The following is a 21,430-nucleotide window of genomic DNA, read 5'->3' on the forward strand; positions in this document are numbered from 1 at the left end:
GGCCTGAACCATCAGCCTGTTGTCTTCACTGTCTCTTTTCTTTCCTTCTTTCTAGTGTGACAGTTTCTAGCTAGCCCACTGGGTTCCAAAGATTTTTCTGGAACGTTACCATATGAACTGGATGACAGTGGGCTGCTCTGGTCGAGGGAGTGGGCAAGGGTCTCTGGGACATGGCTTTCTGCCCATCCCCTCAACTCCTGAGCAGTGAGCCTCATGGGCGCCCCCACCCCGAATGGTCTGGCTTGGACCCTTCTCCTGACCCGTGGGGAGAGCATGGCTGTTATAGCCCAGGACCACGATTGCCCTGCATTTCAGTAACTTTGCTGTAAAACGCATCGGTACTTTGCTCTTCCATGGCTCGAGTGGGAGGTGACACCGGGTACATGCGGGTGAAGACCTTGCAAGGCTTCTTTTCCTGGAGACCTTACAGACAGGCTTCTTGCTGGGCTGGGAGGGGAGGTGGTGCAGGAGTGTACATGGGACATTTCTCCAAGTCCTGGAAAGAAGGAGCTTCTCTTTCACGTCCTTTGAGTCAGTTGGGTCATCTGGGGCATTTGGAATGGGCCTCAGAATTGGTCAAATCCATAGTGCAGATTTTGGGGGTCCTGTTGAGCTCTGTAGAGGGCCGCATGGCCTGGCCTCAGCCTCCAGAGGGGGGGCAGGTGTGAAGGAGAGTGGCTAGGTGAGTCCTCGACACCCACGAAGCCCCGGCTGGCACAGAGCCCCTACCTGCACTGCCCTCCAGCGCCTGGTCCTACTGGCCCTGCAGTCTGGCCATGCTCTGAGCCCCCGGGGGCTGGGCTCACCTGTCCTGGGGTCCCCGACCCCTGTTTCCTGGCAGGGTTCTTTGTGGGATGGAGGCAGTCAGGGCCTCTCTGACCCTCGGTTTCCCCAACAGTAAGCTGGGGTGACAAAGCAGTTGGGGTCTGTGTCTGTCGTGTGCTCCGTAGATGCTAAACCAGATTGTTAAATCTCCTGGAGGTTCACGTTTAAGTACCTGATGTGGGCCTTTCAGGGCAAGTCTGTGGAGCAGCTTGGTTCTCACCACATCTGATTTCAGGCCTTGTGGACGGTCTGTGCCCACCAGCCAAAGACCAAGAAGAGGGTTGGGGCCCCTGATGGGAGGTAGGTGGGGCAAGGGCAGCAGGAAGCCCAGGGTGAACAGGACAGGTTCCACGGGCAGCACAGCGACCCTCTCTTGTCTGTCTTCTTGTGGCCTCAGCGGACCTCTTAAGGTTCTGGGGGATGTTTTCACCGTGGACGTCAGGTCAGCTCCTCACAGAGCTGGTGGGTGTTGGCTGGCAGGCCTTTGGCCTTCCCTCAGTTAGCTTGTAAATTATTCAGGCGATTCTCAGAAGTGGGTCTAATCTGCTGAGGTTTAAAGGAGCTTGTGTTATCAATCCATTGCTGAGTCAAGGCCTGAAAATGGTGCTTCATCCATGCCAGTCTTCAGCCAGGGGGCTGCCCATGATGGTGGCTCTTGTTCAGTGGGGAGGGGCCCCCCAGAGCTGTGATCACTGACTCACTCCACAGGCCTTGGGGCTACTCTGCCCCATGGTGGGTACACGGGTGCAGCCCCGGGAGGATGCGGATATCTGCCCCGGGGGTCTTCTTGCTGACCCGCAGCCAGCACCACATCGCTGGTGTCCGGAGGAGTGCAGGCCCTCTCTCAGAAGTCCCGCTCTCTTGTCTGCAGATCAGGGGTGACTGGGGCTTAGATTCGGAGGATGGAGCAGGGTCACCTGGGAAAGTACTTAGTACCTGGTCAACACACACGCACAGTAGGTACTCCGTCCTGTGAGTCAGAAGTAGGGTTAAATCCGGGAGAGGTTTTGGCTGGAGGATGGGGGTTGGGAAGAGAGACATTTTGGGCATTTTAGAGTTGACATGAAAGCGGGATCCTGAGGGATGGGGAAAGTTGGGGTCTTAGAGGTGGAGGCAGGGTGTACAAGGGGCCCTCTAGGTGGGAGAAGTCTTTATAGAGGGTACAGGGGCAAGAGCTGTGTCCAGGTTGAGGGGAAGTGGGTGGGGGCAGGCAGGAAAGCATCTGGGGCTGGGTGGGGTGGCCTGGGAGCTGGGAGTGGAGTCTGAAGCTTTGGGGTGTGAGGATCCAACTGAGGCCCACCCCCGCCTCAGGGTGAAGGTTCAAGGGAGCGGTGACTGGTGGCAGGTCTTGTTGTTCAGTCATTCAGTCCTGTCCGACTCTTTGTGACCCCATGTGCTGCAGCACTCCAGGCTTCCCTGTCCTTCACCATCTCCTGGAGCTTGCTCAAATTTGTATCTGTTGAGTTGGCGATTCCATCCAACCATCTCATTCTCTGTCGTCCCCTTCTCTTCCTGCCTTCAATCTTTCCCAGCATCAGGGTCTTTTCCAATGAGTTGTCTCTTCCCATCAGGTGGCCAAAGTATTGGAGCTTCAGCTTCAACATCAGTCCTTCCAATGAATATTCAGGGTTGATTTCCTTTAGGATTGACTGGTTTGATCACCTTGCAGTCCAAGGGACTCTCAAGAGTCTTCTCCAACATCACAGTTCTGGCAGCTGAGAGATGATAGGTGGATAAGATCGATGACAGCTAGATAGAAAGGTGACAGGAAATAGAGGATAGATAGATTGGTGATTGATAGATAGGTAGGCAGGGCCCAGGCAGAGGATCAAGCAGAGGTCTTCAGTTAAGCGTCGCTGGGTGTTGAACAGATACCACTGATCAGTGAGGTGGAGATTCTTCCCCAAAGGCCACTTAAAAACACCGTGTGTTTGGTCCTCAGGCATCTTCATCTTTATCACCGTCTGGGCGTGGGGGTGAGGTGGTGCCCCGGCCACACAGCAGGCGGGACTCCTGCCCGGGGCTCCGGTTCTGCACCCGGGGCCTTGGTTCTGCAGGTGCCCTTTGAAGAGGCGGGGGGGAACCTCATGCGGAAAATGCCTGTTGCAGATTCAAGACATCGTCCGGAGGCGGCAGCTGCTCACTGTGTTCCGGGAAGGGAAGGATGGCCAGCAGGACGTGGACGTGGCCATCCTGCAGGCCTTGCTGAAAGGTGAGGGTCAGGCGAGACGAGGGTGTGTGGGGGAGCCAGAAATACCCCCCTGGGCAGACATGCTGGTCAGAGCAGCTGGACCTGCCAGGCCCACCGCGCGCTCCCACTGGGCAGGCGGTGCCATCACTGATGTTGGGGCGTAGGCGCCTTTCTCACCTCACCTTCTTACCTGAAATCTGAGTGCAGCCTGTACTGCTTTACCCCTTCACGATCATCACAGTCCCTCCTAAAATTCTAGGGTAGGAAGAAAGAGCCTCGGAAGCCTGCTCCTGTCTCCCCACACTCTGTCTCCTGTCTAACTCCTGTGTCTCCAGTGACAGAGTCCAAGTGCAGGGAAGACTCCAAACGTCGGCACCCGCGAGACCGTAGCGCTGTTGGCCGACTTCCATTCCTTAGTCTGACTTCTGCCCTTCGGCTTGTTCTCCCAGGACCCACACTTCACTCTCCCTTCCTCTCCCACTTCTGGGGTGAGACCCATGCTTCCCTGTCCTTCCTGCCGGCGTGGACCAGGTCACGACATTGCTGGTGCCCAGGAGCATTTGTTCTGGGCTGAATGGCCGCTGCCCCTGGAGGGAAGCGGCCCCAGGCCAGCCGTGATGGCAGACGGGAAGTGTCCGTGGTAGGGGGTCGGCTCGTCCACTCTGCTTCTGTCCCTGGCCCCCACACCGTGGCTGTGGGTCCAGGCTGCTCTGCACCCTCACCCACACTTGTCCTGTCAGTCCTTGAAGCTGCAGCCCTCCCGCTGGGTGTGAAGCCAGATCGCTGTGTGGTTTGAATTTGTGTCTCTGGGCTTGGTGGCCATTTGCATTCCATCTTGATGAAGTGTCTGTCTGATCTTTTGTCCATGTTTAGTGGATTATTTGTCTCTTTTGTGGAGGTTTAAGAGTTCTTGGTATACCCTTGCGCAAATCCTGTGTTGGACCTGTATGCTGGGATGTTTTCTCTTGGTTCATGGTCTACTTTTATATGTCCTTCCAGGTATCTTTAGGGAGCAGAAGGCATACACATGTATCTATTCATTTTTTTGCCCCACCAGATGGCCCTGTGGGATCTTAGTTCCCCAATTGGGATCAAACCCACAACCCCCTGCAGTGGGAGTTTGAAGTCTTAACTGCTGGACCACCAGGGAAGTCCTAAAGAAAGCTTATTGGTAACATTTGAGTTTACCAATTTTTTTCCCTTCATTATTTATGTTCTTCGCATCCCAAGAGATCTTTTCCTTTCCTGAAGTTGCAAATACTTTCTTCCATAGCCACAGCCTTTACATGTAGGTTTGTGATTCATCTCAGGTTACTTTCTGTGTGTGTTGTGAGGTCAGGGTCAGAGTTCTTTTTTCTTCTTCCCCAAATAGAAACCCATGTTTTAAAATTTTAGTCCAGAAAGAGCAGAAACTAGTTGGGCACATAGTTGCACTGAGAGCCTGGGTGAGGTGGGGTTCTTCAAACAAGGTAAAGAAGGACATGTGATGGCTTTCGTGGCCTAAGTTTTGAAAGTGAATGTTAAAGTGCCTGCCTTCCAGAGAACCGTGTCTGCTTTAAACTTAGGGCGGGGGGCTTGAGCAGGACCTGGGGCCAGAGCTGGGGGCTGGGGTAAGCAAGAGTGGAGACGGAAACCCAAAGATGGTCTGATGGTACCCTGAAAGGAAAAGTGATTGTATGAAGGCATGTGTGTGGTGGGGGGGTGGTGTGGTTCGTGACTGAGCACCTTATCTATTCAACTGAAATGATGGAGATGGCTTGCTGACCCCACCCTGACTTTGTTGGGCTTTGAAGTGGCTCTGAAGCCCAGATTGAAGTCCCCAATGCATGTGCTTCTGCCTACAGCTTCTCGGAGCCTCGACCACTTTGGCCATGAGAACTGGGACCACCAGCTGAAGCTGGCGGTGGCGTGGAACCGTGTGGACATTGCCCAGAGTGAGATCTTCACTGACGAGCGACAGTGGAAGGTGACACTGCCGGGGGCTGCCCTAGGGAGGGGCTTGCTGGGGCTTGTCCGGACTCCGGCCCTGTCCTTGGTGAGGGTGACCGGCATGCCTCCTCCTCCCGAAATGGGAAACGACGGCATCCCTGTTTTGGGGGTACCAAGATTGGGGCCTGAATGCTGATGACCAAGTACATGGCCCCCATGTCCCCTTCTCAGCCCTCAGAGCTGTACCCCATGATGGTGGCCGCCCTCATCACCAACAAGCCCAAGTTCGTGAAGCTCTTCCTGGAGAACGGGGTGCAGCTGAAGGAGTTTGTCTCCCGGGCCACCCTGTTCTACCTGTACCAGAACCTGGAGCCCACCTGCCTGTTCCACTACAAGCTGCGCAAGGTGCTTGCTGGGGAGCCCGAGTGCCTGGACCACGGCATGCTCCTGCACCATGTGGCCCAAGTGCTCCGGGAGCTCCTCGGGGACTCCACACAGCCGCTGTACCCCCGGCCCCGCTCCAGTGACCAGCAGCACCCTCTTCTAGTGCCCAGCGTCAAAATCAATGTGAGTGCTGGCCAGCTTTGGAGCTCTGAAGCACGAGCTTTTATTATTATTGGGAAAGTCGGCTCTCGCTGTCATAACACAGATGGGGCAGGTTACATGGCGGGCATCTTCTTTTCCCTTCTCCGGAGGCTGGAAGTCAAGGTCTTGGTGCTGACAGGTGAGCTTTTGGTGAGGCCTCTCCTCCTGGCCTGCAGAAAACCAGCCACTTTCTGGCTCCATCCTCAGGGCGTCCAGTATGGCTTCCTTTTCTCCTAGGCACCCTAGGGCTAGGGTCCTGTTGGATCAGGGGCCCACTTCTATGCCTCCCTTAACCTTAATCACGTGTATAAAGTTGTTGTTTAGTCGCTTAGTTGTGTCTGATTCTTTGCAACCCCATGGACTTCAGCACACCAGGCTTCCCTGTCCTTCACCATCTCTTGGAGCTTGCTCAAACTCCTGTCCATTGAGTCGATGATACCGTCCAACAATCTTGTCCTCTGTTGTCCCCTTCTCCTCCTGTCCTCAATCTTTCCCAGCATCAGGGTCTTTCCAATGAGTCGGCTCTTCATATCAGGTGGCCAAAGTATTGGAGTTTCAACTTCAGCATCAGTCCTTCCAGTGAGTATTCAGGACTGATTTCCCTTAGGATTGACTGGTTTGATCTCCTTGCAGTCCAATGAACTCTCAAGAGTCTTCAACACCACAATTCAAAAGCATCAATCCTTTGGCACTCAATCTGCTTTATGGTCAAACTCTCACATCCATACATGACTACTCGAATAAACCACAGCTTTGACTATATGAACCTTTGTCGGCAAAGGAACGTCTCTGCTTTTTAGTAAGCTGTCTAAGTTTGTCATAGCTTTTCTTCCAAGAAGCAGGCATCTTTTAATTTCATGGCTGCAGTCACTGTCTGCAGTGATTTCAGACCCCAAGAAAATAAAGTCTGTCACTGTTTCCATTGTTGATATATCTATTTGCCATGAAGTGATGGGACCAGATGCCATGATCCTAGTTTTTTGAATGTTGGGTTTTAAGCCAGCTTTTTTACTCTCCTCTTTCACCTTCTTCAAGAGTGTCTTTAGTTCTTCTCTTTCTGCCATAAGGGTGGTGTCATCTGCATGTCTGAGGTTGTTGGTATTTCTCCCGGCAGTCTTAATTCCAGCTTGTGTTTCATCCAGCCCATGTGTAGTCTCATCTCCAAATACAGTCACACTAGGGTTGGGGCTTCAGCATATGAAAGTGGTGGACACAATTCAGTCCAGGAGCTCCCTTTCTAAAAACTTCCAACAGTACAAAAATTTGCGTGGGAAAATGCTGTCCCCTGTGCCCCTTCCCCTGAGCCCTGCTCACACCATTGGTGTTTGTGTGGCCAGGTCAGCATAGCTCATCTGTGTCTGTGTGAGATGCACATGTGTGGCGATAAAAGGAGGAGGGGTTTTCTGGTCTGAATCTTTATTTGATGGGGATCCTGCGGTTTCCAAGCATTAAGTGTAATGCTGGTCTCTGTGGTATATTTATGTGAGTGAAACTCCACCTCAAGATTCAATAAGGTTTTACAAATGACACCTCAGGGCTGAACTTTGTCAGATGCCTTCTGAGAAGTTGAAATGCTCTTCTTCTTTGGCATATGAATTTGGTGAATTATAAGTCATTATTATTTTTTATCCCTATTTTAAATCTCAGCTTGATTTCAGAGTAACGTGTATTTAATCCGATGCTGGATTCCCAACATTTTTAGGGGTTTGCAGTGGTACTAGTGGTAAAGAACTCACCTACCAAAGCAGGAGATGTAAGAGGCATTGGTTCAACCCCTGCATCTGGAAGATCCCCTGGAGGAGGGCATGGCAACCCACTCTAGTATTGTTGCCTGGGAAAATCCCATGAACAGAGAAGCCTGGCAGGCTACAGTTCATGGGGTTGCAAAGAATCAGACAAGACTGAAAGGACTTAGCACATCAGAATATTGTCTTTAATTGTAGTTTTATTTTGGGAGAGTTGTATGTGTCAGGTTCTGGTATCAATGTTATGTTAGCTTTATAAAAACATTGGGAAGAGTTTCTTCTTTCTCTGCCCTGGGACAGTTTAAGTGGCTGGAGTTCACTGCCTCTTACATGCCTGGCAGACTCCCCTGGGAGTCCAGCAGGGCCCAGTGCCTTTTTAGGTAGTAACTCTGATAACTTTCTATTTTTCTTGTCTGATGGTCCTGATGTTTAAGTTTTCTGTCTCTTCTCTGATCACAGTGATTTTGTTTTTTTTCCTGCTGGAAACTTATGTACTTTCTTCAGGCTTGAAAATCTGTCCATTGTTCTAGGTGAGCTGTGCACAGCCCCTGAGACTGAAGTGGCTGTGGCTTGGTTCTGTACATTCGTGGTTCTAGTTTTCTTGATTCCAGTATATTTAAGATGTCTAGTTGGAAAGTGCTTATGAAAGTCCCAAGTGGAAGCGCATATTGAACCATGTCTGTAATTTAAGAAGATGAATTGATTTTTCTTTTTTTTCATAAAGATGAGCCTTCAGACAATTTCTGAAATCCCTTAAAGTGTAGTTTTGTGTGTGATGTGGGAAATGTGCTCTCTGGGAATTGCTTCCAGAGGATGGAATTGTCTGAGGTTGTGTTTATTTACGGAGGGCCAGGAAGCCTGGAATCCCTGTAGACTGTGTCACACTAGACCGAGTGTGTCTGGGGCCAGGGCCCTCCCACTCACAGGTGGCTCTGTCTGTCTGGTCTCGCTTTCTGGTCTTCTCTGCAGGAGACACTGCAGGTTCCCTTGAAGAGGTCACAGCATGAATCCATTAAGAGACTGTCTTAGAATTTTACTTCATAGAAAAAGACTTTGATGCCGTCACATAAGACTAAGGAATGTTGGGATGCCTGGCGAGTAGCAGGGGTCTACAAATGATGTGGGTGGTAACTGACCGTTGCACTTTCTGGGTGTTTCTTCATGTCTCCAGAGTGGTGCTTAAGAAACCCCAGTGTGCGTGAGTGTTCATGAGAACCATCTGAGTGTTGTTGGATAAGTGGCTTTCAGGGCTTGTCCTCCAAGGATAGTGGGGCCAAGCTCAGGTCCTGCACCCTCAACAGGTGTCCCCCACTCCATGTGGGGGCACTGACTGTCTGCTGCTCACAGGTGCAGGGAGTGAGTCTCCGGTCCTTGTACAAGCGTTCATCAGGCCAAGCTACATTCACCATAGATCCGGTCCGTGATCTCCTCATTTGGGCCATCGTGCAGAACCGCCAGGAGCTGGCAGAAATCATCTGGGCTCAGGTCAGCAGACTGCAACTATCGGTGGACCAGTGACAGGGCTCCAGCCCCATGGTTGCCCGGGTCAGTGGACTCTGTAGGCATGTTCCACCCCTGGAGGGGCCACTTCTCTTCCCATTGATGGTTGGGGGGCTCAGGCATGATCTGTTACTAAGATGGGCGCTTCCCAGATGCCTTTGCTGTTGCTGGGCTGTCTGGGAACTCCCACCAGTCAGCTGGGCAGCTCCTGGTAACTGGACCTGAGTGTGGCTTCATCGCCAATGAAGGGGACTGGCTGGGCAGCTTCTGGTCACTGGGCCCACATGGGACTTCATCGCCAGTGAAGGGGACTGGCCGGGTGACTGCTAGTCATTGGGCCTGCATGGGACTTTATCACCCATGGTGGGGACTAGCTAGGCGGCTCCCTGAGAAGTGGAGTACTGCAGGCCAGGACTCCCTGCATAGTTTTCCTTTATTTCAAGCTGGCTTTCCTCTTAACAGGAAAGTAAAGTTTCATAATTTTTCTCAGAGAGGCCTTGTTTTTCTGAGCCAGCATTTCCAGGCTGCTCTCAGAGCCGGCTCCCTCAGCGTCCTGGCAGAGGCTCTGGAGACCCGCCCCCTCACCAGGGTTCTGGGAGGTGTGCCCTCTCCCAAGGTGCTTGGGGTAGGTGGGCAACAGAGCCAGCCCGACTGTGGCCTCAGGTATGCCCAGTGGGGCTTACTGGCCAGAAAAACCAAACTCAGACACCAACCCCTCACATGGGCCAGTGCTGCCCTCAGACCCAGGGCCTCTGGGCTGAGTATTGAGAGCCTCCTGTGAGATTCTCTTGGCCCACCTCTGGTGCCTGGGACTGGGGGTGCCACCGAGGGTGAGGCCCCTGGCCTTGGACAGGGCCATGTGACAGCCCAGTCCTCATTTCTCCTCTTTGGGGGCACTCCTTGCATGGGGTTGACCAGATGCCTAGAGAGCTCTGGGCCTTGTATCAGAGGGCTGTTTGAGTGCCTGTGTCGTCTGTGTTCTTGGGGAGCAAGGGGGCTGCCTGGCCTGTGCAGGAGACTGACCGCCAGCAGGGCTTGAGCCCAGAGGTTTATGTGGAAGGAGCACACACTGAGTCCTCGCCCTGCAGCCTATGCTGTCTCAGGGCCTCTGCTCTCATCAGTCTGGGTGGTGGTGTGTTGAGGGTCCTGGGGCAGGACCATCCAGAGTCTCACGGTGTCTCCCCTGGGTACCCAGAGCCAGGATTGCATTGCGGCAGCCTTGGCCTGCAGCAAGATCCTAAAGGAGTTGTCCAAGGAGGAGGAGGACACAGACAGCTTGGAGGAGATGCTGGTGCTCGCGGACGAGTATGAACAGAGAGCCATTGGTGAGCTTCTGGGGCCGCAGCCTCAGATCCAGGCCCGGCTCCTCCTGGGTGACCCTGGGGTCCTCGCCCCATCCCTGTGCACGCTGTGCTGTCTGGAGGGGCCGTGCTCCCCCTGGTGAGGATCCGGCTGCTGTGATGAGACCTTCTCCCATCCAGGGGTCTTCACCGAGTGCTACCGGAAGGATGAGGAAAGGGCTCAGAAGCTGCTGGTCCGCGTGTCGGAGGCCTGGGGCAGGACCACCTGCCTGCAGCTGGCCCTAGAGGCCAAGGACATGAAGTTCGTGTCTCACGGGGGCATCCAGGTGACGTTCTGGGGGCCTCCTTCCAGAAATACCTGCCTTGGGGCTGCAGGAGTGGATGCAGCCTCCTATGCACATGGACAGCACAGGAGGTCACCATTTCGGGCCCTGTGGGGACCCAGGGATGGCACTGGCCATTGGTCACCTGCTGCAGACAGGCACACCCTCTCCTCACTGTCAGCCGAGGAGAGAACCAATGCTGAGTGAGAGCGGGTGGTTAGTTGTGAAGGTGGTGGCTCACCTCTGCACGGGATGGATGTCCCTACCTGGAAGCCCCCAGCAGGCCTCCAGGGCCAGGCCTCAGCTCCCTTCACCCCTGCTACCTGGGGTCTCAGGAGGGATACATGGAGGTGGCAGGGCATCCTCCCGGAGCAGCAAGTGCAGGACGCTGTGGCGTTGCCTTGGTGACATGACACGTGTAGTGCACCTTGAGGGGCCCCTCAGAGCCCTGGCGCTTCCGTGGAGCACAGCTTCATCCTGTCACCACATCCCGAGTTAGCCATGCTGGATCCCAGGGGCTTGGTGGGGAGGAGTTCTGCCCACAGCGCCCACCCCCAGAGAGAGCTCAGGGGGCCAGCTGGTGAGAATGGGGCGGGGGGACAGAGCTTGGCTCTGGGTTTGAGCCCCACTTTCTGGTATAGGAGAGCCTGGCCCTGCCCCCAGAGCCTCTTCCTGGGCTGGCAGACTCGGGGCTGGACCAGAGCTGCCCACTGTGCTGCCCATCACGTCACCTGTGGGCCTGGCAGAGCGCTGTGCTTGAGCCTGCAGAGTTGCTCCTCCTCGGGAGTCTCAGGGAGCACAGGGTCAGGGCGGGTGGGGGGCCCAGCGCCCTGAAACCCGCCCTCTGTCCGCAGGCCTTCCTGACCAAGGTGTGGTGGGGCCAGCTCGGCGTGGACAACGGGCTCTGGCGTGTGGTGCTGTGCATGTTGGTCTTCCCGCTGCTCTACACCGGCCTCGTCTCCTTCAGGTGCCAGCCTGGCTGCAGGGCTGTTGGGGCTTGGGGCCGGACCTCCCTTCCCAAATGCCCTCTCTAGGGGTCCTCACTGCTGCCACTGGTCCCAGGATGGAGGGGATTCATGCTGGGGAGCGGTGAGAACTGCCATTGCCCAGTATCCACCGGGGGCGAGTCCCACCATGGCCTGAGGATTTTGTGATAGCCCTAAAGGGCCTTTTGGGGATCTCTTTGCAGGGCCGTCTGACCGAGCCCCCACCATAGCCATGCATGCCGGGTGGGTGGCCAGCCACGAGTCCTGGGCCTCCCTTCTGTGGTGTGCCCCGTGGCTGAGCCGGCCCCTCACAGCCGCGGCCTCCCCTGCCCGTGTCTTCTGCAGGAACCGGCAGCTGCAGGCGGAGCGGGGCCTGGCCCGTGTCCGCGCCTTCTTCAGCGCACCTGTGGTCGTCTTCCACATGAACATCCTGTCCTACTTCGTCTTCCTCTGCCTGTTTGCCTACGTGCTCATGGTGGACTTCCAGCCCCAGCCCTCCGGCTGCGAGTACCTCATCTACGTCTGGCTCTTCTCCCTGGTGTGCGAGGAGCTGCGGCAGGTGGGCCAGCCCGCTCCCACTCCACCCATGGACCCTCCCACCCCCAGCAGCACCCTGGGCTCGGTCACGCTCTCACGGTGGCCCTTGGCCCTGTGCCGTGCACAGTGAGCCCCACGTGGGCGCTGAGAGCTGGGCGAGGCCCCTTGGAAAGTGTGGCCTGCAGTCCGCCAGCCACTCCCGCCCTTGCTCCTCCTCCACCCGACCCCCTCAAGGCATTGGTTTTTGCTTGAAACTATCCCTTATCACCCCAAGGGTGACATCACTGAGTGAGTCTCTGGCTCCCCTCTGAAGGACACTGCACAGTGTGGGGGTCCCAGGACCATCACTTTGGGGTTTGATCACTCTCCAGAAGGACCCTCAGAGCCCCAGCTCATGCTTACAGGCGGGTGACCACAGGCCGCCGTGGCTTAACCTTGGCCAAGGGGAGGGGTTCACGCAGCCTCTGAGGATTCTGGACACGGGGCTCCTGCTGTCTCCTCTCGCATTTCACAGGGTGTCTCACGAGGGCTGGTTGCCTATTGAGACTGGCCCACCTCAGTCCCCAGCGCCCCTGGATGTGGAACTGACCCTGCTAGCCCAGACCCCATCCTAAGTCCACCTGTTGGACAACCTGGTGAACAAAGACCCCTTCTGGGCTCAGAGGCTCCCTCAGGTCCCAGGGCAGAGGGCCAGACGGATCCTTGCAGCTTGTCCCCACCACACTGTCCCCACCTGCCAGTACCTGGAGACAGCCGGTGAACGCGGCCCTCAGGGCTGCAGTGGGGAGAGGCCTGCCTCTGAGAAACACCTGCCTAGAATCACATCTGCTCTCTGAACTTGGCAGCCGAGAGCTCCAGGACAAGGCCAGCGTAGCTCACATGTGTAGACACCACTGCCTCCCGGGGACCCTGGGGTCCCATCAGAATCTCCAGGAAGGAGGTGAGGGGTGGGTGGCCAGGCCTGGGGCCACACTGGCTCTGCCGTTCTCTCCTCATACTGCTCAGCCTCCCATAGCCAGACTCTGCACAAGGGGTCCAGAGCCCCCCTTCCCCGAGCCCCAGCCTCACCGGGGATTGCCCCAGAACAGGGTGAACCCTTCTCCCTGAGTCTGTCTGGTGGTGCCAGGGAGGGAACCGGTTTTTTCCGAGGGGCCGCTTGCCCTACACACCCAGTTGCTGGGTTGATCATACTCAGTACCCAGAGGAGGGTGTGGGGACTCCTGTGGGGCAGGTCAAGTGGGGACGCGTCCCTCCACCTCCATGGTCTCACCTTCCTCTGAGCTGGTGCAGAAGAGAGTTCGCTCCCACTCCACCAGCGGACCCTCCTACCCCCAGGAGCACCCTAGGCTTGGTCACTTTCTCATGGAGCCCTTGGCCCCATGCCGTCCACAGTGAGCCCCACGTGGGCACTGAGAGCTGGGTGAGGCCCCTTGGAAAGTGTGGCCTGTGGTTTGCCAGCCGCTCCCTCCTCCACCCGACCCCCTCAAGGCATTGGTTTTTGCTTGAAACTCTCTCTTATCACCCCAAGGGTGATACCACTGAGTGGTGTCCTGGACTTTGTGAGTCCCTGGCTCCCTTGTGAAGGACACTGCAAAGTGTGGGGGTCCCCTCTTGGGAGGGGAGCTGGGCTCAGCAGGGGCCACCTCTCCTGCCAGCAGCCCCTCCCCGACTCTCAGCTGCCCAGGAAGTGGCGCCGGTTTGCTGGTGGGGAACTGAGAAGAATGACCCACAGCCCCCCATGTCCCTGCTCCCCCCTCCAGCTCTTCTACGACCCCGATGGGAGCGGGCTGCGGAAGGCGGTGCTTGTGTACTTCAGTGACTTCTGGAACAAGCTGGATGTGTGCGCTATCCTGCTCTTCATTGCGGGGCTGACCTGCCGGTGAGTGGCCTCCCCTCCTGGTGGCCCTCCCGTCCCATCAAGGGAGCAGCCCCCACAGGGCTGGGCTGGGGTGAGGCTGGGAGCTGGGGCCCCCTCACGGTTTCAGCATCTCTCTGGATATGTCTGTGCCGAGGGTGCCCTGCCCATGTAGGGACAGGGAGGAGCCGGGGCAGAGATGTGGGCTCTGTCACCGTGGGGAGCTGTCTGGTGGGAGTGCCCGCGTCCCAGCTGGGGGCCCTGACATCTTCACAGCCCATCAAAGCCACGTGTCTGCTCTGCGTGACCCCTTCATGAGCAGAAGGGGCTGGGCCAGGCTGCTGCTTCCCAGGATGCCCACGAGGCCCAGCTTCTCTGGCTGAGGCTGGGCTTCCGGACCCTCCTGGAGGCTCTGCCCCTGAGCTTACACCTAGTTTTAGTGCTTTGGGGTCTGGGGTTGCATTGGGGCTGGGGCCAGCCCTGGAGCGGCCAGCTGAGGCCCTGCCCCCCATCAGGCTTGTGCCCTTACTGCTGTACCTGGGGCCGGGGCAGCTGGGCAGGGGTCTAGGGCCAGGCCTGGGGCAGCCAACTGAGGCCCTGCTCCCCTGCAGACTCATGCCCTCGCTGCTGTACACCGGGCGTATCATCCTCTCCCTGGACTTCACCATGTTCTGCCTGCGGCTTATGCACATCTTCACCATCAGCAAGACGCTGGGGCCCAAGATTATCATCGTGAAGCGGATGGTAAGGGGGGGCCCGAGGCGCCCCAGGGTGGATGGTAAGGGGGGCCCAAGGCAGCCCAGGGCAGATGGTAAGCGGGGCTCTGAAGCACCCTGGAGCGGATGGTAAGGGGGACCCAAGGCACCCTGGGGCACAGCACACCCCACAGAACCCCAAGTCACCACTCTGCTTCCACACCCTAGCGTGCCTATCTCGGGTCTTGCCTGTATGTTGCCTCTTCCAGGCAGCCTCCCCTGATATCCACAGCTCATCCCTGATCCCTGTTATAGCTCCTGTGGCTCCCCTTCTTGGGTCATGGTCACGACCCTTTCTACTCCTCGTGGCGTGCCCAGCGCCCTGCTAGGCTGTCCCCTGGAGCTCCTGGCTCCATGCAGCCATGCTGTGAGGGTTGATGGAGTCTCGTCCACTGCAGGGCACTCGGGGACGCTCCTGTGGGCAGGGACAGTGTGGGGTGGTGTGGCTGCAACTGGTGCCCCCTCCCACAGATGAAGGACGTCTTCTTCTTCCTCTTCCTGCTGGCCGTGTGGGTCGTGTCCTTCGGGGTGGCCAAGCAGGCCATCCTCATCCACAACGAGAGGCGGGTGGAGTGGATCTTCCGGGGGGCCATCTACCACTCGTATCTCACCATCTTCGGGCAGCTCCCAACCTACATTGACGGTAGGAGGGGCCCTGGCAGCTGTGGAAAAGGCGGTGCCACCCTTGTGGGGTTCCTCCAGGGTCACCGGAGTGGGAGGAGGGAGGACTGGGCACACCCCACCCGCTCAGCACTGCCCAGGGGCTGTAGCTCCTGAAGAAAGACATGGCTGCGCTGGGGGTCCCATCAGTCGAGTGGCTCAGGCATCAGCTGGCCGCAGCCGGGCTGTACCTCGCAGCTGCGGGGAGATGGAAGTGAGTCGGGGATGTGGCCTGGGGCACCAGCTGACACCACTCCCCACCATTAAATGCCACCTGATTCCTTCTGTTTCTCCCCCTGCAGTCAGACGTAAGTCTTCCTTTTCTGAGTGGAGAGAATATAGAGTTTGTTCTCTGTCATGGCTTTATTGAGATTAACTCACATACTGTAAAACTCGCCTGTAAAAAGTGGCCACTTCCATGGTTTTCAGTATGTTTACAGAATCTAATTTTAGAACACTTTGCATCACTCCCAGAAGTCACCCCACACCCTTTAGTAGTCACCCCCACCCCGCCAACCGCAGGTGACCTGTCGTCTACCATCTGCATTGTTGATGGTGTTGTTCAGTAGCAAAGTCGTGTCAGACTCTTCGCGACCCCGTGAACTGCAGCACCCCAGGCTTCTCTGTCCTTCACTGTCTCCCAGAGCTTGTTCAGATTCATGTCCATCGAGTCGATGGTGCCATCCAACCATCTCATCTTCTGTCACCCTGCTGCCCTCACTCTTCCCCAGCATCAGGGTGGAATGTGCCTTTTCCGGACGCTTCACATGAAGTGGATCAGATGATGTGCAGTCTTTGTGTCTTGCCTCTTACTCAGTGTAATGTTTTCGAGTCATCTGTATTGTCATCTGTGTGCATACTTGATTCCTCCAGGGGATCTTCCCGACCCAGAAATCAGTTGACTGTTAACCAAAGGGTTTATCTCTTTATTCCTATTATCTATGTGTCTATCCTGGTGCCAGCACCATGGTCCTGGCCAGTGTAGCTTTATAGGAAGTGTGAATCCTTCAGCTTTGTTCTTTTTTTTCAAGATTATTTTGACCTCTGGGTCCCTTGGGTCCACATGAATTTTCAGGTGATCTAATCAATTTCTCCAAAAAGGACATCCAGGGTTTTGATTATAAGCATGGGGTTTCTTCCACTTATTGAGATCTTTAATTTCTTTCCATAGTGTATTTTATTTTTCAGAATATAAGTTGTACTTCTTTTGTAAATTTATTCCTAAATATTTTTATTCTTTTTCATGCTGTTGTAAGTAGAATTGTTTTATTAATTGGATTGGTTACTGTATAGAAAAACACTATATTTTGTATATTGAACTTGTATGCTGAAACCTTGCTGAACTTCTTTATTAGTTCTAATAGTTTTTAGGTGCCTTTTGGGGGATTTGCTATGATCATGTCATCTGCAAATACTTGTTCCTTTCCAATCTGGATGTCTTTTTTTAAAACAACAAAAGTATTTAATTTTGGCTGCGCTGGGTCTTCAGCGCTGTGCTGGGTCTTCACTGCTGCAGGAGGCTTTCTCTAGATAGAATGAGTGGAGGCTCCTCTCAAGGTGCATTGCGTGGGCTTCTCACTGTGATGGCTGCCTCAGTTGCAGAGCACGGGCTCTGGGGTGTGGGGGCTTCAGTAGTTTTAGTGTACCGGCTTAGTTGCCCCGAGGCATGTGGAATCTTTCTGGACCAGGGATTGAACCCATGTCCCCTGCCTTGCAAGGCAGGTTACTAACCACTGGACCACCAGGGAAGCCCTATCTTAAAGATTTTTAAAGGCACCGAGTATACAGTTATGTTTTATAATATTATGCATCTTTTACTTTTCTGCAAATGTGGAGCTGTGGTTCGGTTTGTGGTCGCGTGTTCCATGTAAAAATGTTGCCTCTGCAGCACTTTTCCTCTCTGACGTCTCCCGTTTCTTTACAACAGCTGTTCATTTTCTCTTTGACGTCTTTCCTGCCACATCTGCTCCCAGGGTTAGGACCTGTGACTTAGAGGGCACAGTCCCTCCTGTGGATGACACGTCCCCAGGAAGTGCCCTGGTGGGGTGCCTGGATCCCAGGGAGGCATGTGCCAGCCTGGAGTGCAGGTCTGGCTCTTGGACTTTCCTGGCAGCGGGACTTCCTGCCCGTGAGGATGCTTGGTGTAGACGGTCGGCCCTCTCTGGGCTTCCCTTGGGCTTGAGCTGACAGCTGAGGTCACCCAGATGTGCGGGGGTCCAGACCGGCAAGGTCATTGCCCAAGGGCCCCTGTGACTCCACGTGGCTTTCTGGACTCACTTGCCCCCTCATCCCGACCCAGGCGTGAACTTCAGACCAGACCAGTGCAGCCCCAACGGCACAGACCCCTACAAGCCCAAGTGCCCCGAGATCGACCAGGCGCGGCAGGAGCCCGTGTTCCCCGAGTGGCTGACCGTCCTCCTGCTCTGCCTTTACCTGCTCTTCGCCAACATCCTGCTGCTCAACCTGCTCATCGCCATGTTCAAGTGAGTGCCACGTGCAGGGTACACACCCTGCTGCCCCCCCACCCCCCCCACCAGGGTGGTGTGGATGGCGTGGAGCCTGGGACCCAGGACCTGGCTCAGCCCGGGCTGACCTGGTGACCGTGGCATCCAACCTGGGCACTACTGCTGGGGGGCAGCCCACGGGCCCTGTGCTCAGAGGCCACAGGCTGGGGCGCTGAAGTCTCGCTCCTCCCGGCCCAGCAGAGGGAGGTGGATGAGGAGCAGTGACTTGGTTGGGGTCATCTCTGGTGGTGGAGCTGTGTGTGTCACACTTGTTAAGAATCCTGTGATGCAAGATGACCCGTCTTTGCTCTCTGTGTAAAGCAGGCGCACAGGGCCGGCCCTGACTGTGGTGCCCAGGAAGCCGACCCTGTGGCTCAGGGCATCGCCACCCCCTCAGGCCCCTCCCAGCCTCTGCAGAAGGGCCCCTGGGACCCCGTGGCCAGTTTGGGCACTGTTTCTCTTCTCTTCGTCAGCTAGGGTGATGAGGTCGCCACTTGCTGATTTACCACGCACTCTGAACAGTGAGAGACCCTGACCCAGTGCTGGGCTGTGATAGACAGAGGCCAGAGACCCAGTGGGCCTGCCCAGCCTCTGTCCCTCCCTCCGAGGACCTCTGTCAGGGATTCGGGCCAGCTGACCTCTACCTGCATGAGACACAGGGTGTGGAGAAGGAGCATGTCAGCCTGTTGAAGACACTGTCCCTGCTGTTTGTCAGATTCAGGGGAATCAGACTCTCTTAGGGTCCAGTGCAGGACACCATCTGTCTCCCAACACCACGTGGGTCTGTTTTGTTCTCTAGCGAGGTTTGTAGGCTCTAAAATCTAGGTTTTCTTTCTTCCTTCTCCTCTGGGCCCCCAAGGTGCTCAGCTGCCCTTCCTGTGTCCGGGTCACCCTCCCTGGTGTGCCTTTGTGGGCCGTCACAGCGCACACTCAGGCAGCGACACAGTTGTGCATAACCCAGCTTGCGTGGTCCGTGCTCCCTGTAACCAGTGCTTCCCGCCCCCTGCAGCTACACCTTCCAGCAGGTCCAGGAGCGCACGGACCAGATCTGGAAGTTCCAGCGCCACGACCTGATCGAGGAGTACCAGGGCAGGCCCCCCGCACCGCCCCCCTTTATCCTTCTCAGCCACCTGCACCTATTTATCAAGAGGGTTGTGCTGAAGATCCCCGCCAAGCGGCATAAGCAGTTCAGTAAGCTCCCTCGTCCCCAGAGCCGTGTCTGGGGTGCAGCCGGGATCGGGGGGCAGCTCCTCTGAGCATCCCAGAAGCTTGGGGTGGGGCAGGGAACATGCAGTCTGCTCAGGCCCCTGGACTCCCGCCAGCCCGCTGGGGTTGGGCGTGGATGGGCTCCTCCGCCCCTCCCTGCAGGGCCCCCAGTGGGTCAGAGGCTCCCCTCCCCGGACAGAGAACAAGCTGGAGAAGAACGAGGAGGCAGCCCTCCTGTCCTGGGAGATCTACCTGAAGGAGAACTACCTGCAGGAACAGCAGTTCCAGCAGAAGCAGAGGCCGGAGCAGAAGATCCAGGACGTCAGTGACAAGTACGGGGCCGGGGTTCTCGGCGGGGCTGACGCTGCAGCCCTGTGGTCCCTGAAATGCCTGTCACTTTGTTGTGGAGCAGGAGGCTCTGGAGAAGGTGGCTCAGAAATGCCAGGGGAAAAGACCAGGGTGTTTGGATGGATGCTTGGCTGTGGAAGTGTTCTTCCTGTGAACACATAGGTCCACTTGGGTGCAATTCCTACATTGTAGCAAACTCAGACCCAAACCAGCAAACATTTCCCAAACCACAGTGTTCCTTCCTCCTTCCAGAGTCCCCGCTAGTGCCAGAGGCAGCGTCCCTTCCCCTGCCCATAGGCCCCACTGGTGCCCAGAGGCAGCATCCCCTCGCCTGCCCAGAGGCCCCACTGGCGCCCGGAGGCAGCGTCCCCTCCCCCTCCCAGAGGCCCCACTGGTGCCCAGAGGCAGCGTCCCCTCCCCCTTCCAGAGTCCCCGCTGGCGCCAGGAAGCAGCGTCCCCTCCCCCGCCCAGAGGCCACTCTGTGCTTCCTGAGTTTGTGACTGACAGCCTGTAGGCATATTGAGGTGAGGAACCAGGTGTGTGTGCTCTGCACACCTGCACCTCTGGCCTGGCCACGCCCCTGGGGCTGTCGGGTGGCCCTGTGAGCCTGGGGCATCGCTGGCTGCGAGGTCTTCCCCTGGGCCACTAGGCAGTGTAAATCCTTTCAAATTAAGAGGAAGAAGCCTGAAACTAGAGCCGAAGGAACCTGTGCTGCTGGATGTGATAGGCTACCCACCTGCAAAGGGCACCAGGCTCACTCCGCGCCCAGACTCCTGGCCAGACACGGGACTCAGCTGTGTCCTCTTGCAGGGTGGATACCATGGTGAATCTGCTGGAAATGGCACATCTGAAGCAGTCGGGCGCCGTGGAGCAGAGACTGGCCTCCCTGGAGGAGCAGGTGGGCTCTGGGCTGGGACCTCTGTTTCTGGACATGGTTCCGATGGCCCTCCTGGCCAAGCCCCAGGTGTCAGGTGGCTGCCTGGGGAAGAGGGGTGTGGGGAGCTGGGCATCCTGTGTGCGGGCACCTATTGACCAATCTTGTTTTGAACGTGCGTTCCAGGTGGCCCAGACAGCCACAGCGTTGCACTGGATTGTGAAGGCCCTGAGGGACAGTGGCTTTGGCTCGGAAGAAGGTGTCCCCACTCTGGGTGAGTGGGTGGCCGTGCCAGTGGCTGGTCTCTACCCACCTGTGCTCTTTTGTGTCCGGGTGTCTATGGAGTGTAAAGGAGCAGGCCCAGCACCTTGGGATTCTTGACCCACCCCACGGCTACACGTGCTGAGCATGGCCAAGTCCCCCGGCTTGATCAGGCTGGGAAATTCCAGAGGCAGCCTGGCCCAGGCCCCCTGACCTCCCCGTGTGCCTCAGGTTCAGCAGACCCGAGACCCGGTCACTTTGACTGGGTGACAGAAAGCACGTCTTTGCTCCCAAATTTGCAGCCAGCCAAGAAATGGTCACGAGCAACCCTACTGGACTGTTGCTGCCCCAAAGGAGCTGTCTGTCCTTTCATCCGGACAGGCTTCGGGAGGGCTTGTGCATTCTGCTGATTACCAAGAGCTCTGCTGGGAGCTGCCCCAGGCAACCGGGGCCGAAGCCCAGGCCTTGGTCCTCCAGGGCTGCAGTGATGAGAACGCTGGGGAGGTTGCTCTCTTTGGGGCTGGCGTTCAAACTGAGCTCAGGGAGGTGGAGGCGGCCCAGAAGTTTGGGGGAAAGGACCTCAGAGGGTGGCCCTGTCCCTGTTCCCATTCCCAGCACCCCAGAAGGCTTCAGTGGGGCGGGACCCTGAGCTGGACAGAGGATCGAAGGCAGAGGACCCAGGCGATGCCTACCACGTGAATGCCCGGCACCTGTTCTACCCGAATTGCTCTGTCCTGCGATTGCCAGTGCCCAACGAGAAGGTGCCCTGGGAGGTGAATGCCTGTCCTGGCCTCACCCACCAGCCTGCAGTGGCCCAGTGTCCTGGGGGGAGTGGTATGGGCCCCAGGGTGGCTGAGCCCACTGCAGCCTTGAAGGGCCATGAGGTCCACGAGAACCGAGGTGTGGACCTGGGCCATGAACCTGGACACTGGGGCTGCTAGCCACACAGGGTCCACTGCCCCGCTTGTCCTCAAGCCCCCACCCCCAGAGAACAGCCCCATCCCCTTTCTGGGTGCTGGGGAGGATGGAGGTGGAGAGTGAGAGG

At 56.7% G+C, this 21,430-nt stretch overlaps 1 protein-coding gene across 4 annotated transcripts in view; it reads left to right on the forward strand.

Annotated features, from left to right (window-relative positions):
* The window catches only part of TRPM2 (transient receptor potential cation channel subfamily M member 2), a 54,222-nt gene that overhangs the window by 21,971 nt on the left and 10,821 nt on the right, over positions 1 to 21,430 (forward strand). For all 4 annotated transcript variants that reach the window (XM_088834777.1, XM_088834781.1, XM_055414932.2 and 1 more), the window contains 17 exons: positions 2,935 to 3,037; positions 4,861 to 4,982; positions 5,177 to 5,512; positions 8,623 to 8,760; positions 9,971 to 10,100; positions 10,257 to 10,402; positions 11,254 to 11,366; positions 11,731 to 11,944; positions 13,683 to 13,801; positions 14,389 to 14,521; positions 15,004 to 15,175; positions 17,492 to 17,675; positions 18,706 to 18,887; positions 19,102 to 19,234; positions 20,061 to 20,148; positions 20,311 to 20,398; positions 21,001 to 21,158. In XM_088834777.1, coding sequence (XP_088690903.1) covers positions 2,935 to 3,037; positions 4,861 to 4,982; positions 5,177 to 5,512; positions 8,623 to 8,760; positions 9,971 to 10,100; positions 10,257 to 10,402; positions 11,254 to 11,366; positions 11,731 to 11,944; positions 13,683 to 13,801; positions 14,389 to 14,521; positions 15,004 to 15,175; positions 17,492 to 17,675; positions 18,706 to 18,887; positions 19,102 to 19,234; positions 20,061 to 20,148; positions 20,311 to 20,398; positions 21,001 to 21,158 — 2,559 coding nt within the window. The remainder of the gene's footprint in view (positions 1 to 2,934; positions 3,038 to 4,860; positions 4,983 to 5,176; positions 5,513 to 8,622; positions 8,761 to 9,970; positions 10,101 to 10,256; positions 10,403 to 11,253; positions 11,367 to 11,730; positions 11,945 to 13,682; positions 13,802 to 14,388; positions 14,522 to 15,003; positions 15,176 to 17,491; positions 17,676 to 18,705; positions 18,888 to 19,101; positions 19,235 to 20,060; positions 20,149 to 20,310; positions 20,399 to 21,000; positions 21,159 to 21,430) is intronic.

The sequence above is a fragment of the Moschus berezovskii genome, chromosome 1 (assembly GCF_049115385.1).
Source record: "Moschus berezovskii isolate FMDL1 chromosome 1, NW_MosBer_1.0, whole genome shotgun sequence".
NCBI classification, from domain to species: domain Eukaryota; kingdom Metazoa; phylum Chordata; class Mammalia; order Artiodactyla; family Moschidae; genus Moschus; species Moschus berezovskii.